Below are 19,961 nucleotides of genomic sequence, written 5' to 3'. Positions count from 1 at the left end.
AGTAACACGCCACCGTGTCACAAGGTTCAGGCTTCCGAAGCGATGTCTACTGTGACGACACCCCTAGGGAAGGCAATCCTACATGTACTAGGATTGCCTTGCAACGAACAAGTTGCAAGCTTACTGCAACTTGTCAAAATGAATCAACCATTTACTGAACCTAGAACCGGTACTTCAGCAATGATCAGCAGTACCGGTAATAATCGTTTCTGACATAAATGCTACATTGTGGTACCCTTTATTAGGTACAGTTGCCGCCATCACCTTCGCCAGTCACTGCAATTAGCTCTTGGTAGCTTCGATGAGTGGGTTTGAGCGCATCTTGGCTCGCGTAGGTGGCGATGCGCTGCGTTCGTATTGCTCGTCGGCCATTGAGGACGAGCTGCGCAACTTGCAGACGCGCATGAAGACTTGTCTAGAGAGCGTGGAGCAAGCCATGAAGGTCCAAGAGGCCGTCGCCAAGCTGGATGTGCCAATGAGCCGCGAGAACGCGGCCACATGTGCCGAGATCAAGCGTAAATATGCGAAATTTAGCGCTGATCTCAAGGGCTTCGTCGAAGAGCAACGCAAGCTGCAGGCTGAAGCCCCCGAAGCCAGTCCCGACGACCAACAGAAGCAGAGCGAGCAGCAGAGTCGCGAACGCGTGACCAAACTACTTGGCAAGATCCAGCACCGCATCACACGCAAGCGCAACGACGCGTGGATCGACAAGAACTTCGCAGACGTGGAAACTATCGCAAGTATCATCGGAGACGACGACTTTGCGGGTCCCGACAAGGCTCTACGCAACGAACTGGTGCTCGTATTGGACCACTTGATCTCGGCTGTGTTGCTCAGTCCGCTGACCAACCAAAGTACACTGGAGAAAATGGAAAAAGTACTCAAGAAATTGGCAGATGTCCACGATGATATCGACGAGTACATCAAGTAAGTGAGGGCGGCTTATGAGATGTGATTAGAGGGGGAAACTGATAGAATATTATTTGTTACAGGTCATCCAGTGAGCTTCTCACCAAGAAGAGAGCAGCGTATACCTCGCAGAATGAGTCGAATAATATTGTGGATGCGGCGGAGGAGCCGAGGATGAAGAGACAGCGCGTGGAGAATACGCCACAGTCCGACTTCTTGGTCAAGGTGGAGCGTACTGCCGCTGCTGTTGCTGCAGCTGAAGCAGCAGGTAGCGACGCGACGTACGAGGTGTTTGTATCGGATCTGCCATGGGGCACCACCAAGGAAGCGGATGTAGCGTCGTACTTTGGCATCGCTGGCGCCGTCGTGTCCGTGCAGATGCCCACGATGGCTGACGGTAGCACTGTCGGAGTCGCAATTGTGCGTTTCGCCACGTTGGAAGGCATGACGCTCGCTCTGCGGATGGACGGCTATCCATTCAACGGCAAAAACATCCGCGTGGTCGTACACAAGTCCAATTGAGGGCGGAGACCGCAGTACGTATCATAGATCTTAGAAACACCACGACCATAAGTAGTCGATAGCCTCATTGACGTGAAGCATTCACTTGGTTCTGTTGAGGTTTTTACCCACGTGGGATGCGAAGTAGCTCGAGAACTTCGTCACGACTCTGTAAACAAGATAACAGTATCAGCGTTTATTGTCAACTAACGTGACGGCAAGTATATATGGCACTTACGGACGCAGAAAGGCAGGCAAGTCGTCCAGCAGACACTCGAGCTGTTCAACGACCGCTTGTAAGTCGGACAGTGCTCGCCGGATCTTCGGTCTTATAGGTAGCGCCATACCCACAGCGATGATGATCTTTATCGCTACTCCAAGTTCATCGGCTTCCTCCTCTGTAATGCGCTTGTGCGCGAATAAATATCCATCCAGCTCGGTTACGGTCAGGTGTTTGTGGTCGATCAAGTAGGATCGTAATTGTTCCACAACAACTGGGAACTTGGCCAATTGGTTCATAGTATTCGCGCTCTGAAGCTGCGTCACCAGTTCCTTACAGGGAGAGAAATCGTCGTCCGAGTCGGAATCAGGGACGTCCAGTTCAATTGCTATCTCTTCCGCATCTGACATCTCCATTACTGATTGCTCCGAGTCGGAAGTGTCCAACACTTCCAACTCAATAGGAGATTCTACCGTGTCTTGAGCTCCGGTCTCATGCATGGCTTCAACCGGCTGATTGTCAGGATATGTCATCGGTTCCTCTTTGATACGCACCGTGGCGTCACGAGTTAGTCTCACCAAACCGCACGGCAACTCGTCACTTTCACTCATCACATCTACATCCCTCTGCTCTTTCACATTAAGTTCGGTTCTCCTCTCAGCCGCCACCACCTCAATAACCTCCACATCGGAATCTCCATTCTCCTGTTGCTCCTGTGCTGGATTCTCAGCTCGTCGCTCTACTGCTTCCTCACTGTTTCGATCGTCTATTGCTGCATCCGACCTCCTCGTACCGAGATCTATAACTTCTAAACACTCCACATCGGATCCCTCCTGCTGCTCGAACGTGTCTCTCTTCTTCGCTGTCGTCGTGTTGCTATGGTTTCGATTTAGTTTATCTTGTAGGGATCCTCTCACTTCCACCAAGACAACCTCGTCCTCCTTTTCGGGTTCAAGTGTCTCCTTGGCAAGAGGTCTTTTTCTTTTCTTCGCTCTCTTGCCTTTTGCATTCATCTCTAGCGCATCCACTGCGGTCTCCAATCTGCTATGTAGTTCCTCGATGCTTTTGAGCTGCGTCTGCAGCGTAATAGGCAGCCAGTCGCCACTTGGTCTCAAATGATCCGACGCAGCCTGCAGCTGCCTCAATGCTGTCAGTGATGTCAATGCGTGGCGGACTTGGCGGCTAACGGACTTGTATTCCTTCCGTACCACCTTATGCAGCTGATTGTGCAACTCTGAGCGCTTCACGTCTGCCAGGATGGACGCATACACAGCCTCGTCGCCATCCCCTGTCATTATTGCTGGAGAATGTTCTTGATTTTCAATCTCGTGTGCATAATTGGTGTGGCAGCTTTTCACTTTTTAAATTTCTTAGAAGCTGATTGGTCTCTGAAAAATATTGCCCCTGGAGGCAATTCATTCATTTTCATTCTTTGTTTGAGAGAGGTTTCTATATCTGGCTCAGCCACAACGGCGGATGCTACGGCACCGGCACAGGAGACTTCCAACGGCAAATGTATTCTGAGCGACAGGTCCGAGATGCTAGTCGGCTGCGGAGAAATTCTGCACTACTCAGGCTATCAATGCATTACGCTGGCCGTTGCGACCATTCATGCCGTGAAATATTCCTTTGCTTTACAAGCTTAGCAGAATCAGTTTGAGCCTCAGTTGGTCAACGGACTGTGGTTAAGCTTCAACTGGAAGATTGGACGCCTTAAAATGAGTGTGTCACTCGTTTTGCTATTGTATACTGAGACTCGGCCCCTTGAAACCTTCAGACGAATATGAAAACGAAACGACCAAACTCCTTCAGGCCCAAAAAGCGTGCCTTTAGTTCACGACTTACAAACGAGGCAACAAGCTGGCAACGGGGTATAGTGTGCTCAACTACAAATCGATTAGCATGGTTGGTCGACGCTCGCGTAGTGCGCATAACGGGTAAGCTAACACAATTGGTTTCACCGGTTGAATGTCTCCTTGCTTACGTATCATCTCTAGGGACTTGACCGAGCCGTTGCACTCTGGTGATGCCTCGGACAGCAAAAGCGCGAGTCATCGTGAGTCGAACTCAATGGTGCGTCGATCGCAGCGCAAAGGAACCGCTGGGAGCGTCGGCAGCGATGACTTTGCTGCAAAACTACGCATCGACTTTGATGGCAACCGTAAGAGCTCATTGAAGCAGCAGCGCTTCTCACGTAAGTTGGTATTGCAATGGTAGATGGATAGTACGTATTCTAATCAACGCTTGGGTCTACTACTACGCAGGAGAGTTCCGATTCAATGCTCAGTTGTCATTACGAGTTGCTGTTGGAGTCCTGATTGCATCGGCCATTCAGACTCGTGTCTCGGATTATGATCCATCCGATGCCGATGGGAAGAAGTGGGTGTTATTTCCTTCGTGGTACTATCTCGGCGGCTTGAGCTATTGCGCGATTGCTGTAATATTCACTACGGGGAAGACGATTGGTAGCACGCTCATGATTGTGTGGCAAGCCTTTCTCGGCGTGGGTATGGCACTCGTGTACAGCATCATTCTTTTCGCATGTATGGATGTGCATACACAAGATACAAACGCAGACGACCCTTACGACGGCTACACTGAAATTGACCAAGCTTTCTCCTCCAATACCTACTGGGTGAATCTACACGACTTCTACACAACGTTACCGTGGATGATAATCTTCACGGTGGCCCTTTTGGTATGTCCCTTTGCTGCGACGACCAAGAAATTTGCCATTGCCAATAACCTCTACTTCAGTAAGGACCTATATGGTTAAGTTAGCAAGCTGTTCTGTACTAACATCAGTTTTTTTTCAGTTCTCACGATAATCAACCCGGCGGACCCAATCGGAGGCTCAGGGCTTAAAACTTCTGATGACCCAAGCTTCCGCACAGCAAATATTTTACACAACCTGGCGGTTTATTTCCTGATAGGAATTGTCGGCTCGTTGGTTTCCCTTGTCATCATGTTCATCCCATACCCAATCTTGTAAGTTTTTTATTTTATTTTTTTACTGAAATTACTAACTTTTTTCTTGATCTTTAGTGCGATTAACCGACTGCGCAAGGATTCTAAACGAGCAGCAGAAGACGTTCTTGACTTACTCAATATCATCATCGACTCGTACTGCTTTAAGAACAAGAACGTGGATCACATGAATTTCCTCAAACTGAAGCTTCAGCGCAAATTTGATGCCGCCGCTGCCCGTCATCGTCGCATGGAAGCTCTGCTGGATGATGCGTGGTGGGAGCAGTCATTTGGATTACACTACTTGCTCGGCTTTCACCGTCCTATCATGTTTAATTACGTGAAGCTTGTGGGTTCGTTGATCTCGGACTTGCGCACGCTTAGCTACGCGATGCAACTCGAGAAATACGACCACCTCCACTTCACGTACATGAAGGTGTTGCAGCGCGAGATTTACATTATCCAGACGCGGTCGGGTGATCTTCTTCATGAAATTGCGTGCGAAGTACAATCGGCCTCACGGGGTAAGTTATTTATGCCTAACATTTTTTCTTTTTACTTTTTGCTAACAGGTTTTAAAATTTTGTAGAGGTGCGACTTGTGTCAATTTCTAAACTCGAGGCTCAAATGGAGACAACACTGCATCGCTACCGTTCGACGCAGAATCGAACACTGCGCTCGTACCCCGTTACACTCGAGGAAATGGCGGGCAATGTGCCACTGAATATTTTCCTCTTTTCACTCAATTCCTTCTGCAGCACGATGATCGGCTTCCAGGATATTCACAATAGGAAAATCTACACGGACGCCCATCGAATCCGGTCATTTCTCGTGACTTCGGTCAGGAATTTCTTCAAGGTGGCACACTACACCAACGGACATGCGATGCTAAGTGCATTCAGAGGCTCCGTGGCAATTATTATCGGTATCTTCTTATCGGTTTACGTCTACGGCTTCAGCGCGACAGTTCCTAGCACGGTGGCATATGTGCTAGGGAACTATCTTGGGGGATCATTCAGAGCGACAGTAAACCGCGTCGGTGGAGTCGTGGCAGGCAGCGTTGTACCCTCCGTGTTCCAGTATTTTATTGCTCAGATCTGTGACCCACGGTACCTCAATGTGGCTCTTTCGAACATTGTCCTATTCGTCTGGCTGTGTATCTCCATGTACGTCTGCTACGCTGGCGGGTACAGTTCGTACGCTGGTTTAGTATCGGCTTTTGTATCGACGGGGATATTGATGCGGCAGTCGGACTTGTGCTACTCGAATGCATCGGACAACGCGTCATCCATCGCCATCAGCTCGTACTCGAGCCTCGCACAGACCTCGGTAGGCATCGTGCTGTTCATCATTGTGGAGCTTCTGATCTGCCCCAAGAGCGCCATGTATTTGCTTCGACGGAACATTAAAAAAACACTCAAGCTACAACTCGAAGCCTTCCAAGTGCTCTTCGGTCACCACTTGACAAAGTCCGGAACTATGGACGCCCAGACGATGGAGCATCTCCGAGAGATTCTACAAGTCAAGATCCCTGCGAAACATGCGCAACAAGCGTCTCTACTGGCGGAGGCTCAAGCCGAGCCGCTCATGTGGAGACCTGCGTTCTCGACTCTGAAATATGAAAAAGTGCTCGAGAGCTCACGTCGACTACTGAACAACAACACGCTACTCTTTAAGCTGGTGCGGTGGTTCAATTTCCGCGTCGAGCACAACCGAGTTGAGCTTAATAGTGTCGACATTCGGGACACCGAGGCTTCACTAGAGAGCAAGAGCACAAGTACAAAGTGGCAGCTCGCCACGAACCAATTCCAGACTGCAGTGACCGACTCGTTCAAGACGTTGAAGATGCTCTTTAGCGATGCGTTTCTGTACTCGGAGCCGGACCAGACCGCCATCTTCATGCAGATGAAAGAGGCCTTCCGTCTGGCAGACAAGGACTGTAGCGGCGAGATCGACGCGGACGAAGTTGCAGACATGCTGGAGACCATCTTCGCCCAGTCTGGCGCGGTCAAGCAAGGCGAGATCCACAAGTACGTAGAGGAATTCATGCGTGTGGTGGACAAGGATAGCAGCGGCTTGGTGTCGTTCGAAGAGTTCGTCGAGGCGCTGGAGAACGGCCTCAAGCTCGAGGTGGAGGTGTACACGCGTCGCAAACCCAAGGCCCCGGCTCTGGTAGCCAGACGGGAGCATGTGCTGGCAGCGATCAATGAGAACGAGGACGACGCGGGCGATGCGAGCGAGAACGACGTACCGAAGGTCGTCAACGTGGACTCTGGCGACAGGATTCAGTCCAAACTTCCACCTTCGGACGTGCAGGAAGCGAAGGTCAACAGTTCTCGAGCCGCGATGCCGTCACGTGAGAGTTATCGCCACTCGTCTCAAGCTTCGTCCGTTGAGAAGAGCAAGAGAGCCTCGTCGGCTGCGTCATCGGCTCCTGCCATGTGTCGCGAGCACGACGTTCTGAATGTGGAGGAATTCTCCAGTAGCGACATCGCGGCGCAGATGAAGACTGCGTACGTGGAATGGCTGCTGGAAGAACGTCGGTACGAGAAGGTGTCGATGGAGGAGCTCTTGCTACTCAACTGTCTTGTCAGTGGGGCGGAGGGTATTGCCAAGAGTCTCACAGAGATGGCCGAGATCGTCGTTGCGTCCTAAAGACAAGAAAGACAACACATAGATATCTGATGAACAGACTTACTTTTTTTATATAAAACCTAGATCGCTTTTTCTCAACCTCAAAGCGTCTTTGTAGCCTGGAAGGTCTTGACATTGATCCGAGCCTGCTTCATCACGCGCTTGTAGAGTTCCGGACGGTAACCGAGTGGGAACAAAATCTCGAGCAGCACGAACATCGGAGCGGTGATCAGAGCCTGGTCCGGGCTGTCGAAGAGCGCCGGTTTGCGACGCTCGAAGACGCCGTGGCCAATGAACTGCAGGATCCAGGCCGTGGCTTGGATGGCCAAGGCCACGTGCATACTGTGCACGTCCATGGCCTTGGCGCCCTCGACAACGAAATAGTTGGCAAATACGAAGCAGACGGAGATGATGGTGGCTCCCAATGTGCCGGCGTAAATGTCCAGAGCCATGTACCAGAGCATGTAGATGCCTGCGATGACGGCCGAGTAGTTTAGCAGGATGAACTCGCCGTAAGGAAGCGACGTCAGCAGCGCTGGCGTCTCGACTAGCGGCTGCGTGTGCGCGAGGATTATGAGTCCCGACACGAAGATGGGCCAGATGCAGGCCAAGTGGATGTACTGGTTGATTTTGTTGTCGTGGTACGAGAGGTAGAACGTCACCTGCTTCTCCAGGTCAAAGCGATCCGAAATGAAGCCCATCGTGGATACGGTTTAAAACTTTTGCGTTGCTTGCGCGGCGGAAAAACCAAAGTGATCTTGTCCAACCATTTTTCAAGAAACCACGGTCATTTTTGTAGTTTACGATTAAATGTCGGAAAACCGTTTATGGTTGGTTAAAATACAGCTATCTGCGTAATCCTCAGCTCATTTAATATTTCCGGCACTGTACAATCAGGGCTTTTGGTCATCTGATTTTTTAGAGCAATCGTACTATTTTGACTTTAAAAATAAAGATTAGCTCATTGTCTAAAAGCTAGTATGATATTCTAACATTAACTCCGAAATTTTAAACATATTTGATACAATTAATAATAATAGATTATAGTTTACGATATTCTTCCACTTAAGTACGCTTCTTGACCATGAATTGAGGGCACTATTTCGACCGGGCTCTAAGAGTGACGGCAGGCTTAGCCTGACGAGTGTTTGTTCTAGTATTCCACTGTGACACGACAAAGCCGATCGATATGGTAAGCCGCAAAAGGTTGCAGTAGTTTAAAGTCGACAGCTGTAACTGAACAGAATGTAATACAGTACTGTACCGGAATTTGGCATCGGTACCGGTACATGTAGCACTTAAGCCAACTACAGGGACTGCTAGTAGCAGAGCAGAATGCATGTACAGTGCTCGTCACTAGGCACGCGACTGTTTGTACGCGGAAATTTACAGTACATGCAGGCTGCATGATGCAGCTACACCATCGACTGTATTGGTGCTACTACTCATTCTATTAACAGTTGAAGGTCCAAATGATCACTTCGCAGCTTAAACCCGACACATGGACCTCGTCGCTGGACAATAAAGCTTTAATACTTAGTGCATCTAGGCTCGAGGTCCTGGAGCCTACTAGCTCAGCCTAGGCGCTCAAGTACTGTAAACTCTGACTATGTACTGTACTAAGTACTGTACCGGGACTGTACATGTACAGTCCGATGCCAGCGTTGTGAAAATCAACATGTTCGGAGTGATGATCGTTGATTCCTTGCATTTTATCTGTGGCCATATTCTAATGATCATTAGTTACAAAAGTAAATGCACTTCGAAAATTCGTCAAACATCTACCGTCGAGGGCGTATGAATTTGTATACCGCGCCCTGAATAAATGTAACGCGCGGACATAATTATACAGTCACACAAGCACGTGAATATATGCATACCGGTACCGGTATGCGTAAGCCACGTGTCGCAATCAGCGGAAGGCTGGTAAACACTGTCATTTGATTATTGTTGAAGTAAGCATCTCCGATGTGATGATGACTATCTAGTGGAATATAATTGCGCTATTTCACGTAGAGACTTTTTTTATACTGGTTGGTGAAAAATAACTACACCAGACTCTCAAATTTATCACTTCTTCTTTTACCATCTTCACAACACAAGCATCTTCTTTCTATACTCAAAACTTCCTCTCCACTATCGCCGCCTAGACCACTCTACTTCTGTCCTCACTCTCATACTGTACTGCTAACAACTCTGCGAAAATCATCCCTTCAACAGGCTATAAGCCCGACGCTTCCTACGGTAGGAAGCGTAGGAATCCTACCAATAAGGCGGCTCAAACGCAGAGCGCCACCTGTCTTAATAGGGCATGAATTCGACGGCCCCCGGCGCCTCAAGGCCAGATTGCCCTCTACGCCAGATAACGAGCTGCGCGCGGTGAGCAGAACGTCTGCCACGCGGTATCGAGCTAGAGGAAAATCTCCTTGGACTTCGCACCATACGCACTGCGTATCGATCCCGCTATAAGCGGCGCGTTTGGGTTGTAATTGCGCCCACGATGAAAAGCACTGCATATTGAGCTCGCTACAAGCGGAGTGCATGGGCAGAAATGCGTGCTGTAATATCGCCCACTATTATACGCACTCCATAACGAGCCTGCAGAGTAGTAATATCGCCCACGATAATGTTGGAATTATCATATTACTATCTCCACTGCTAATACAAACAATAATGGCAGTATATTAATAATGCCTACTACTGTAAGGGAGATTCTAAATTTAGGGCTGCCCTGAAAGAAAGTCACATAACTATTTGCACAGGGACACAAAACGAGACAGTTTCCAAAGCTTGTAACCTGAATTTTTATTGTATTTTTTGCGGCCAATGACCAATAGCATTCAGGACACGGCAACAGATTTTTTTGTCGAATCAGTTCAGGGCCGCATTTAACCTTGACTTCAGTATTAAAGTGTTCAGCTGGTGAAAAATGTCAAGCCATTCAAGCATAGGGTGAAATCACGCTTTATTTTAATGCTTATGCGTCTTAATATAAATTGTGAAGGATACATAATTATGCAAAATTGATCAAACGTCTGTCATTACCAAAACAAAATCAGAAACTTCAAGTGCTGACAGCTCAGTCGTTTAGACGGCTAGCTTATCAAGGGTCCATTATAGGAGCAGGGTTGTCGCGGGTTCGAGTCTACTCATTGCCGTTAATTTTCCGCACTGAAATGGTAAGTTATCAATCCACAAACATTGTGTAAAGCTTGCAACGAATATTTTTGTTGACTGGTTACACTACGACGGAATTGACAATATGCTCGTCTCTTGAGGGACTCCATAGCCTTTGACTTCGGTGGCGACTGCAAACATTCTGCGAGACCTTGTACATGTTCTGCTGCTTTCTGTAGATAGCTCCTGGAGAATTTCTTGCGTAAGTAGCCTTCCACACCTGTAACTCTTTTTCATTTTAAAGACTTCTTTTGCTTTGGCCGCAATTGCAGCACCTGTTTTTCAACGGTTGGCTTCACGTGAAGCCATGCTGCCAGGCGAGAGTGTCGAAGAGCTTTATTTCTATCATAAAGACCAAAGCGCTCGTGCATACACACCAGTGAAAGCGGAAAAATTCCGCAAACCTTAAATCCAGCCTTGAGATTTCTGCTGATAATTTTGCAGGTGGCCCAAACTGTATTTGCAAGTTCTATTGCGTTGGGTTTGTCAATCGAACAACAATTCTAATCGTCCTCGTCAACGACCTCCTTTATCAGATTGCACAGTTTCATTTTTAGTGTCGCAAAAACAGCAGCGCTCAGAGGCTACAATAGGTGGATGGCGTTCAGCAATAGCGGCCTTTTGACAGTTCTGGGTACCGAGTAAATGCCTGTGATTAGTAAAAACCTCGCTAGTCGTTCTTTATCAACATATGATTGGTGGGCCCAAACTGATTACGCAAGCTTTGTTAAAAAAAAATATTTTTTAATATATTACGTTGATATTTTATTAAATATGTTTGTCTCTATAGATAATATTAGGGAATATTTTATAAATTAACTACCAAGTGACCATTAGCCCTGCCCCTGTGACTGGACAAATGCGTTACCTTAATCAATTTTATAATTACATTAATTGAGGGACTTCTGTACTGCTCTCACTCTTCATTTCACCACGCCGGCACGCCGCAAGAGCGCTAAGATCATAATAATGAGGCTTAAACACCCGAGCTGTCAGTGCTATTATAAATGCGCAGCTTTCATGAGAGAAAAATCGATTGCTACACATGCGTACTTAGTACAATATAAACTACCGCGATGACTTGAAAAATAATACTATAGAGGTTCATATTATGGACCTCTTCCCTACTCCGAATTTGTAGGTCACCAAGGCCTTCTTTGGGGTTAAAACAGAGAAGTATGAGCCCAAGGTATCACCCGTATCCATGTACAAGGCTCAAGTCAAGGCTGAAGAAGAAACATCCAGCGATACTGCCACCAGCCCACAGCCTAAGAACGGTAAAAAGAAAGAGTTCAAACATTTTCCCACTAAGGCACGAGTGGTATTCGCCTCTAATTGCTGATCACCCAGATCACCGATCGCTCAAGAGGAAATACGAAAAACACCGTCAGTTTAGGGACTCAACACTGCATTTTCTCAAATAGCACCCATGTATAGCCAGGGCACCCCTGTGTAGCACCCAACGACTCGCTGGCAGTTTTTAATTGGCCAATTTTTTTGGCCAATTAAAAACTACCAGCGAGTTGTTCTACAAATATTTGCAAGCCTAGATATCGACCTCACTCGACGATGAGCGCGCAATTTATCGATGCGTTGGTGCAGCTAGTCGATCGGGTAGACTATGGCCCTCGGACGTACGACCTGCAGAAGATCAAGGCACGCATACCGTACAGCAAGGACCGATACGTGCTGGGCGCGTTCTCATGGGCGCGTGTGATGGATTCCGAGGCACCAGCACTGGTGTTTGCTGGCTCGTGTGACTTGGTGGCAGGGGTACGTGGGTATACACGTATTCCGAACGACCCCCAGCATATCTTTGACATCCTCGGAACAACCAACATTCGAGAGTTCGTGAAGGAGGGTGCAAGGGAGGAGCAAGAAGAAGGCCGATTTTGCCCCTCGGACCAATACAGCGTACACCTGCCAAACTACTACTCCAAGCTCGTGTTTCCGCACAACGAAGCCTATAGGTATAGGTCTGAATACTGGCTTCAATATGGAAACCGTGAGTCCCCCATACACGTCGGCCACGGGCGTGTGATTTCGTACCTGCCCCCGTGCGCGAAGACGGCCTTCAAGATTTGGGTGATATTTCCTCCGGCTTCTAAGGCGACCACATCCTTCAACTACGGGAACAAGGAGGACTCCTTGAATAGGATGCTACGTACGCCTGGAAGCTCCGTGCTTATCCAACGACCCGGCGATGTCGTGTGCTTGAATAACCTGGTGTTTCAATCGGTACTTCTCGTCTACCAGAAGGGCACTGCTGAAGAAGACAAATGGGGCGGTGTTTTTGGCAACGTTGTGGTTTGTGAAGTGGACCGCGTTGCGTCGTTTCGATATGCAACCAAGCTGGCATCAGGAAGCAAAAAGGATTCTGTTGGATCGTGGGAGTCTCTGCTAACAGCGTACTGTACGATGGAGGGACGTGTGTATGACCAGGCAAACTTCGAGCATGAGAAGAAGCTATTTTACAAGAAGTTGAAGCTACCAGCAAAGTCGGAGAAAGCTCGTGTAGGTGCGAGCGCGAAGAAAGAGAAGAAGCGGAAACTGAATGAGAAGCTAGCTGCCGTACGGGCTGCCAAGCATCAAAAGTGACTGCAGTACACTTTGCTCCTAATCAGAATTCTAATTTCTGATAATACATCTCTTTTCGCATCCTAACTTGCAATTTTAATTTGGGGGACTGTTTCGACGTACAGGTAGTTTTCAAAGTACTACTGCTTAAACTTGTACAAGCTACATTTTGTCAAATATAAGCTCTAAAACACTTGTAGTTACGGTCGCCCCTCTGAAACTATGGGTTTTTGCAGCGTATCTTGCACATTAACGATTAGTGGACCCAGCTTGTTTGAGGCAGCATCGAAATAGTTACCCGCACCATTTGTACAAGCCAGATATGGTCACTCTGTATAAACGACCTCCACGCGCTTTTTTATTTAGCGTAAAGATCCAACAATCAAACACTCTGACACAGTTATCTCGCAGCCTAACTTGCAATTTTGTTTATACATTCATTTGTAAAGTATTTGGTTAAGCTCAAGTAATCTCTTAAAGTTTCTACAGGCCAGATTTGGCGTCTGTATATTAGTCTTGGCACGACAGAGCCTAAGTGCGCTGCTTCTCCAATCTGGATCGGCCGCAGCCCTGGTGTTAATTACAATCAGAGAGTGTCAGTAAGGACTGATTCATTATTCACTGAGTCGTAACATCGGTTTGTACAAGCGGGAGAACAATAGAGCTGTCACTGAGGTCATGTCAGTGTGATTTTTGTATTGTTTTAAAATACAGCCTATCTTGACCGTCGATAAGCACACCATCTTTGTGAGTTGTTTGCATCAGTACGGTAGCTACTGAATCACTTCTACAAACCAGAATTCCCGTAACCGACTCTTGTTTAGGGATAACTACTTGAATTCATGAATGCGTTCATCGTTGCTGCAGCGAGTTTCTTTACTACTCATGAAGTATTGCTACTCTGTTTCTAACGCCGGACCAATTGCGCGCGGCCTACCAGCACTTCCCGATGCACCTCTACGCGACTTCGCCCCTCTGTAAACCAGCGTTTCTTTTCCGTGTATGTCAGTAACGCCGCGCACCTCCATAGCGTACAGCGTGTGGATGCAGGATCCGTACTTGAACCAAAAGTTGCACGGACACGAGCGGGATTGCATATCCACGGGCCAACCCGATGCAGGCATTCCCTGCGTCTCCATATTTGCAGTGAGCTTGTTCAGTTGTGAAGAGATCGGCAGGTCCTCTACTGTCTTCTTTCTCATTTCGTCATAAGCGCGGGGCGATGGATGACTAACAACACCGACTACGTCACGTGACGAAATGTCGGGGGGATTGGATAGCAGGAAAGCAATGCTATTTCTCGAGGTGGCGTACACTGACAGTAGCCCAGCTCTAGCCATCGCTTTGACACGTCGCACAAGTCTTGCGTCTGGCTCGCAAGTAGCTGTGAAGGGTCTTGCAGCGACACTTTCGCTTTCACATAGGACCCTCAGAAGTGGTATGAGAGCGCCAACCTTGAGCTTTCGACGCAGAGTGACGTCTCTTTTAATCGCTGCGTTGTAAGTCTCGCAGGGGTTATTGGTGGTTGCGTCACCGCTTGGTGTGTGGAAGCACTGCCACCGCCCGAAGCGTTGGTTCAACCACACTTTCGAAAAGTACTTCGAGAAGTCCTCTAGATCCTTGCGCTTTGCCCAGCGCTCTTGCACTGCAGCTGGCTTATCCTGGAAGGCGACGTCGCTCGTGGTATAGTGTAAGTCGTGGACATCAGCCATTACCGATGTTGCTATGCTGAAATCCATGGAGCGTGTTTTCTCAAATATCTTCTTGGCCACATGAAAGTAACACATCAAGTATGTATACTCGCAGTCTTCCCCAAACACCTCTTCAACGGCATTCCACTGGGCTGCGTCGGCATCACCCATCACGTAGCGAACAGTTAGAGGCTTACCCACCACAGTAAAATAAACGCGGCGAAGTAGCTTAGGCACCTCGGTGTGCTGGTTTTGTTGCTGCTGCGACACAATAAAGACCGCCAAGAGATGGAAGTGTCTCGCTCTATCTGAGATGCCAGCAGCGATGACCAGATAGCCTACTTGAGTGAGCTTGTACGTGGCGGCCAAGTGTAGGATAAATGATACAGCGCCCTGATTGGCACGGCGTAGAAGTTTCTTCGTGCTAATTCCAATCACGAAGGGATTAGCGTCGCTCCCGTTGCCTATGACAGCATTGCCATTCACATCTGTGCGCTTCGTAAACGTGAACGCAGCTGCCTCTTCTTCTTGACCGGTAAAAAAGGTTTCCTGCACCTTACGGTGAGCGGCGGCACGCAGGTCGCTGCCACCAAGCCGCCCCGCGACATGGTGATGCTCAAAGCGCTGGACTCTCAATAGCGGTGGTGCAGTGACCTCAGTTAGATTGAAACGCTGGGTTAGCGCGTTCCAAATCCTTTTCGGCTAGAGACCTTGACTAGCCCAATCCATCACTGCCGTTTTCGTTGCGTTTGTTAGCACGGGGGCGCTTGCGACGCGGGCAGGGGTAACATGGGTGTAGGCTTCTTCGATCGTTACGAGATGCGTCTGCTGGCACGTCATGACGCGACCTCTCCAGGGGCAGACTTGCACGCGCAAGCCAGGCGCTGCATCCGCATTGGATGCAAAGTGGCGTTCATGCATACATAGCACTGTTTCAGATCACTTTTCGCAACACGGAATATCTTAAGGCCTCCGAGTAGACGGTCGGCCTCGATCTGGGGCGTCGCAGCCGCGTGTGTCTGCCAATGGTGTCGGAAAATTATGAGGGGTGCTGGGGGGAGCTGGGGGCTGGCGTAGTGGGATGAGATTGCTGAATGGTGGATAGTAAAGGAAAACCCGAACCCCTCGAGTATTACTGTATGTTACTTTTGTGAAAGAACTTTGACCATTGGCCAAAATAATCTGCCGAGCTAGCGTCTCCGGGACAAGAGTGCTGCTGGTGGTCTGGTGGTGTCACAATCACAATAACGAGTGGCTGATAGGTATCGGTCGGTGCCACATGGATTTCTGGGGTGCTGATAGTACAGTACTGCACCCCGTTTTCGCGCCCTTGGACCTTTGATAAACTTCCGGATGTGATGAGCTTGAATTCAAATGAACTTTAGTTTGAAAGCTAAAGTCGGATTTATTTGCAAATCCTATATGGTCCACCCCCGCGAAAACGGGGTGCAGTACTGTATACTTTTGGTGTTTTGTTAACAAAGACTGGTGTAAACAGTACTCCCTCATCGCTCAAGTCATGCGGCGAGAGAGCGACAAACGTAGGTACAAAACGCGCTCCAAAATTCACGCCATCTTTCGCGGCGACCATGTGGTCAAACTTTTAAATACAAAACGTTGGAGTTGAAAAGCTACGAAATATGAAATGCCACAAGGATTTGCTTGTCCACGTCTATGGGCATGGACACTCTTACTCGAAGCCAGTGCCTCCTTTTCATTGCGGCATTGCGCGTTTTGGTCTTTACCATCGATCTCGGTGGCTTTCTAGCTGGTTGGAAATGGGGATGATGTCAGCTGGTCGTAATGGTCTGGTGGCATTTACATTACTTTTCACTCTCCTTTCCAATGCCGTCAAAGCGGACTGCGCAGCGGGTCCTTCAACGCTAACAACCGAAGGCTGTTCAGCCTGCGGAGAGCTCGATTTATGTCGCGGTTTCAGCTCAGCGAGCGAATGTTCAGATTCTGGATGTGAGGTCGACGGCGCCTGCGCGTACGAGTGTATGAGCGTCAACCCCAACGTTTCCACGTTAGTCGTTCTAATCGAGTTTGGCGGCTATAAGAGCTCGAAGGAGGTAGCAGCAGGAGTCTTTACCTTGTCTGGGTATCCAGATTTGACGACAGAGTGGCCGTCGGCCAACAACGACGACGTCACGGCTGTCGGTACCATCGACTTGTCATCCGCAGTCACCACATTGTACGCTAAATTCTGGTTTATTGGTGCTTCAACCGAGAACTTATGTTTCGGTTTGTTTGTTACAGTATCATGTCAGGTGGAACCTCTGACTTCGAGTATCCTCAAGGCAAAGTGGCGAGTCTGACGCTGACTTCGGACTTTATATCGTCCGCCCCAGAAGTGACCAAGGTGGTGCTGCAGAATATCGACTTAAGTGACGAAGTTGCGTCATTGTCAACGCTACTTCCGTCAACTGTGGAGAGTCTTGACCTCGGCAACACGCTGCTATCGGCCTTCCCAGCAGAAGTTGGTGTTCTGCTATCACTCCAGCAATTGTACGTAAGAAATAATGCTTGTCTTGACAGGATTCTAACTTTTTTTATCGAGACTTCTGGATTACAACTACATCACGACGATCGACTCTCTGGATGTGATTGACTCGATCATTACACTGTACGTACAACAATATAAAGCTAGATAAGTGCTGATTCTGCTGATATATTTTTTTCCTGTTCAGGAGCACCGAGAGCAACAGCTTATCAACCTTCTCTGGCGTATTTCCCAACTTGGAATATTTGTATTTGGGCGCCAACAACTTCACACGCGTCCCCACTGCAATCTTCAGCCATACAAACTTAAAGACATTGTACGTACTATTCAAATATTTAACATTCGATCTAACTCTTCTTGTACTCCAGAAACCTGACTGGTAACTCGTTTACGTTTCGATCGTTCACTCAAGAGCAAGCAGAATTCTTTAATAGCCTGGAGACGTTAGTACTTACTGCCTCCGACTTCACTGTGCGGTTAGACTGCGATGACATGGACCAGGTTGTTATACACGACGTGACAGTATGTCTTAGCGATGTAGCCGCCACTAGTGACTCGAATTTGTCCGGTGTAGATGGATCTGACGCGCAGAGCTCTTCTTCATCGCGTACTTCTTCAACGAGTTTACTCTTAGGGGTTGTGTGTGGAGTTTTGGCAGTCATCATCGCTGCAATTATCTTCGTTTTCTATCACCGTAAGAAAAGAAAATTCGGCGATTACAAGCTCAGCATTACAGCCGACGACCACTTTTCGTCTTCAAACAGTGAACGTGAACAACGTCAACAGCCGTATGGTCAATTACGGACCTCAACTGGAGTTCCATTAGGTATCCCAATGAGTACAAGTGGCGCTGCGATGGGTTCCCCAACAGAGACGCCTAAAGGTGATGCTAGTACTGGAATTCCGACCACAGAAGTGGCTTCTACGTATCAGTTAGCCTCGCTAGATGCCGCTCCGTTGAGGAAAAAACCACACACGTTTCTGTCGATCTGGAGCGACCCCGAACTTCTTTCACTTCAAGTTCGTGTTGAGGACATAGAGGACGTCAAACAACTCGGCATTGGAGCGTTCGCTACGGTTTGGCTTGTTCAGTACCGGAAGTCCCAGCTCTTAGCATCCAAACGCCTCCGACCGGAGCGTCGTACCAAGAAACACACGTCGAATTTCGTCGAGGAGATCAAGTTGATCGCTAATTTCGACCACCCGAATTTAGTCAAACTCATCGGAGCAGCGTGGACGATTGAGAGTGACCTACAAGCTTTACTGGAGTACATGGACGGAGGCGATCTTCGACAATATCTCTCGGACACAAGTACTCCGTTCGGGTGGTCGTTCAGGAAGTTTGATATTGCTATTGGGATTATTGAAGCGCTGGTGTATCTGCACTCGTTCGTGCCTCCTTTAGTGCATCGAGACCTCAAGTCGAAGAATGTGTTGCTTTCGGCGGATTTCCAAGCCAAATTGAGTGACTTCGGTACGTCTCGCTTTCGATCGGTAGACAACACGATGACGGCTGGTGTGGGGACAGGTCGATGGTTGGCGCCTGAAGTGATTCGAGGCGATACCGACTACGGCTGCTGCGCTGATATCTACAGCTTCGGTGCGTTGCTTACTGAACTCGATACAAACCAGATCCCATTCAGCAATGCACGAGGCTCAAACGGCAAAGTCTTGACGGATATGACGATCCTTCATCGTGTCGCGACGGGTAAGTTGCACCCTCAAGTTCGGCCCACTTGTAATGCGTCCATGAAAGAATTGGTCGAACGCTGTTTGGTTGAAAACCCGTCTGATCGACCTGCTGCCACGGTTATCGCGTATGAACTACGAGTGATTCAAAAGGAGATGGCTGCTTCTCTATAGCAGTAAGCATAGATTTTATTTGACACGGAATTATTTGTGTTGGAAGTCAAGGCCATAATTAAAAAAAAAAAATGAAATTCCTATAACAAACACAAAGTAGATGAATATCCAAGAAAACTGACGGTCATTTACTACAAATAATGAAGTACTTTGCAAGCTGAAATTATAGTATGAAATACCAGTACCGCAGGGTTGTATTCTTCAGTGTCCGCATGTGATGCTTGCAACGAACGAGTATCCCTGGCAAATTTATGACAAGTATCTGCGAGCAGAGGGACGAGAGGATGTTTTGCCGTGGCAAGACTAGCAAATGTTAAACAACAAGTTCCGCTGGCTGCGTATATCGCGGAATCGTTGGTGAGCTAGAAAGATTTGCATCATGGTCGTTTTGGGTCTGGCTGTGCCCGCCTATTAATAGTGAAGGAGATTCCGCTGTTAACTCCGACTGACTCAGTCACTGAGGTTAACACGAATGGTCAAGGGTTTTTACCTGTCAGCTCAGTTGCTGAGTCTGGAGCAGTTGACTCAACTGCTCCTGTGGAATATACCGACTCCCGCCCAAAAACTGAAATGCACATACAGCTTATACCCTCGCGAACGCGGTCATAATACTTTCAGTCTTTTCAGATAGAACTTACGTGGTACTAATGTTTTGCAAAATCCATAGCCTATGCTTACTTGATATCCTTTGGGAACTTAGAACGTTCACCCTTTTTAGTTTCTGGGCGGAGTCTGTACAAACAACGCCGGTAATTTGTCATACGTATGAAACACGCTCGGACCCAAACATGGTTTCCCCGCTGTGACTCTCAATGATCTAGCGTTCTTAAGAAAACAGTTTCAACCAATCCGTATTCGGGCGTTTTTGTACATTCAAATTCGGATCTGTATTTTCTTAAATCGGTTTTGTACCTTTTTG

At 48.2% G+C, this 19,961-nt stretch overlaps 5 protein-coding genes across 5 annotated transcripts; 3 read left to right on the top strand and 2 right to left on the bottom strand.

Annotated features, from left to right (window-relative positions):
- Positions 1–301: 301 nt before the first annotated feature.
- PITG_07730 (uncharacterized protein) lies at positions 302–1,431 on the top strand (the record flags this gene model as incomplete). The annotated part of the gene is made up of 3 exons (XM_002904621.1): positions 302–927; positions 993–1,028; positions 1,092–1,431. The coding sequence occupies 3 exons, from the start codon at positions 302–304 to the stop codon at positions 1,429–1,431; spliced, it is 1,002 nt and encodes a 333-aa protein (XP_002904667.1).
- Positions 1,432–1,781: 350 nt separating this feature from the next.
- Positions 1,782–2,925, bottom strand: PITG_07729 (uncharacterized protein; the record flags this gene model as incomplete). Its single annotated transcript, XM_002904620.1, has 4 exons — positions 1,782–1,808; positions 1,957–2,142; positions 2,185–2,766; positions 2,839–2,925. 4 exons carry the CDS (start codon positions 2,923–2,925, stop codon positions 1,782–1,784), a joined length of 882 nt encoding a protein of 293 aa, XP_002904666.1.
- A 775-nt stretch (positions 2,926–3,700) lies between these two features.
- Positions 3,701–7,252, top strand: PITG_07728 (uncharacterized protein; the record flags this gene model as incomplete). Its single annotated transcript, XM_002904619.1, has 6 exons — positions 3,701–3,824; positions 3,895–4,386; positions 4,447–4,618; positions 4,676–5,121; positions 5,187–6,862; positions 6,914–7,252. The coding sequence occupies 6 exons, from the start codon at positions 3,701–3,703 to the stop codon at positions 7,250–7,252; spliced, it is 3,249 nt and encodes a 1,082-aa protein (XP_002904665.1).
- Positions 7,253–7,277: 25 nt separating this feature from the next.
- On the bottom strand, positions 7,278–7,970 carry PITG_07727 (uncharacterized protein; the record flags this gene model as incomplete). The annotated part of the gene is made up of 1 exon (XM_002904618.1): positions 7,278–7,970. One exon carries the CDS (start codon positions 7,930–7,932, stop codon positions 7,333–7,335), a length of 600 nt encoding a protein of 199 aa, XP_002904664.1.
- An 8,380-nt stretch (positions 7,971–16,350) lies between these two features.
- PITG_07725 (protein kinase, putative) lies at positions 16,351–19,260 on the top strand (the record flags this gene model as incomplete). Its single annotated transcript, XM_002904617.1, has 6 exons — positions 16,351–16,447; positions 16,582–16,870; positions 16,936–17,184; positions 17,237–17,302; positions 17,367–17,495; positions 17,548–19,260. The coding sequence occupies 6 exons, from the start codon at positions 16,351–16,353 to the stop codon at positions 19,040–19,042; spliced, it is 2,325 nt and encodes a 774-aa protein (XP_002904663.1).
- Positions 19,261–19,961: the final 701 nt, after the last annotated feature.

Source organism: Phytophthora infestans, genomic scaffold (genome assembly GCF_000142945.1).
Source record: "Phytophthora infestans T30-4 supercont1.11 genomic scaffold, whole genome shotgun sequence".
Classification (NCBI taxonomy): Eukaryota; Oomycota; class Peronosporomycetes; order Peronosporales; family Peronosporaceae; genus Phytophthora; species Phytophthora infestans.
This window is presented reverse-complemented; position numbering and strand designations above follow the sequence as displayed.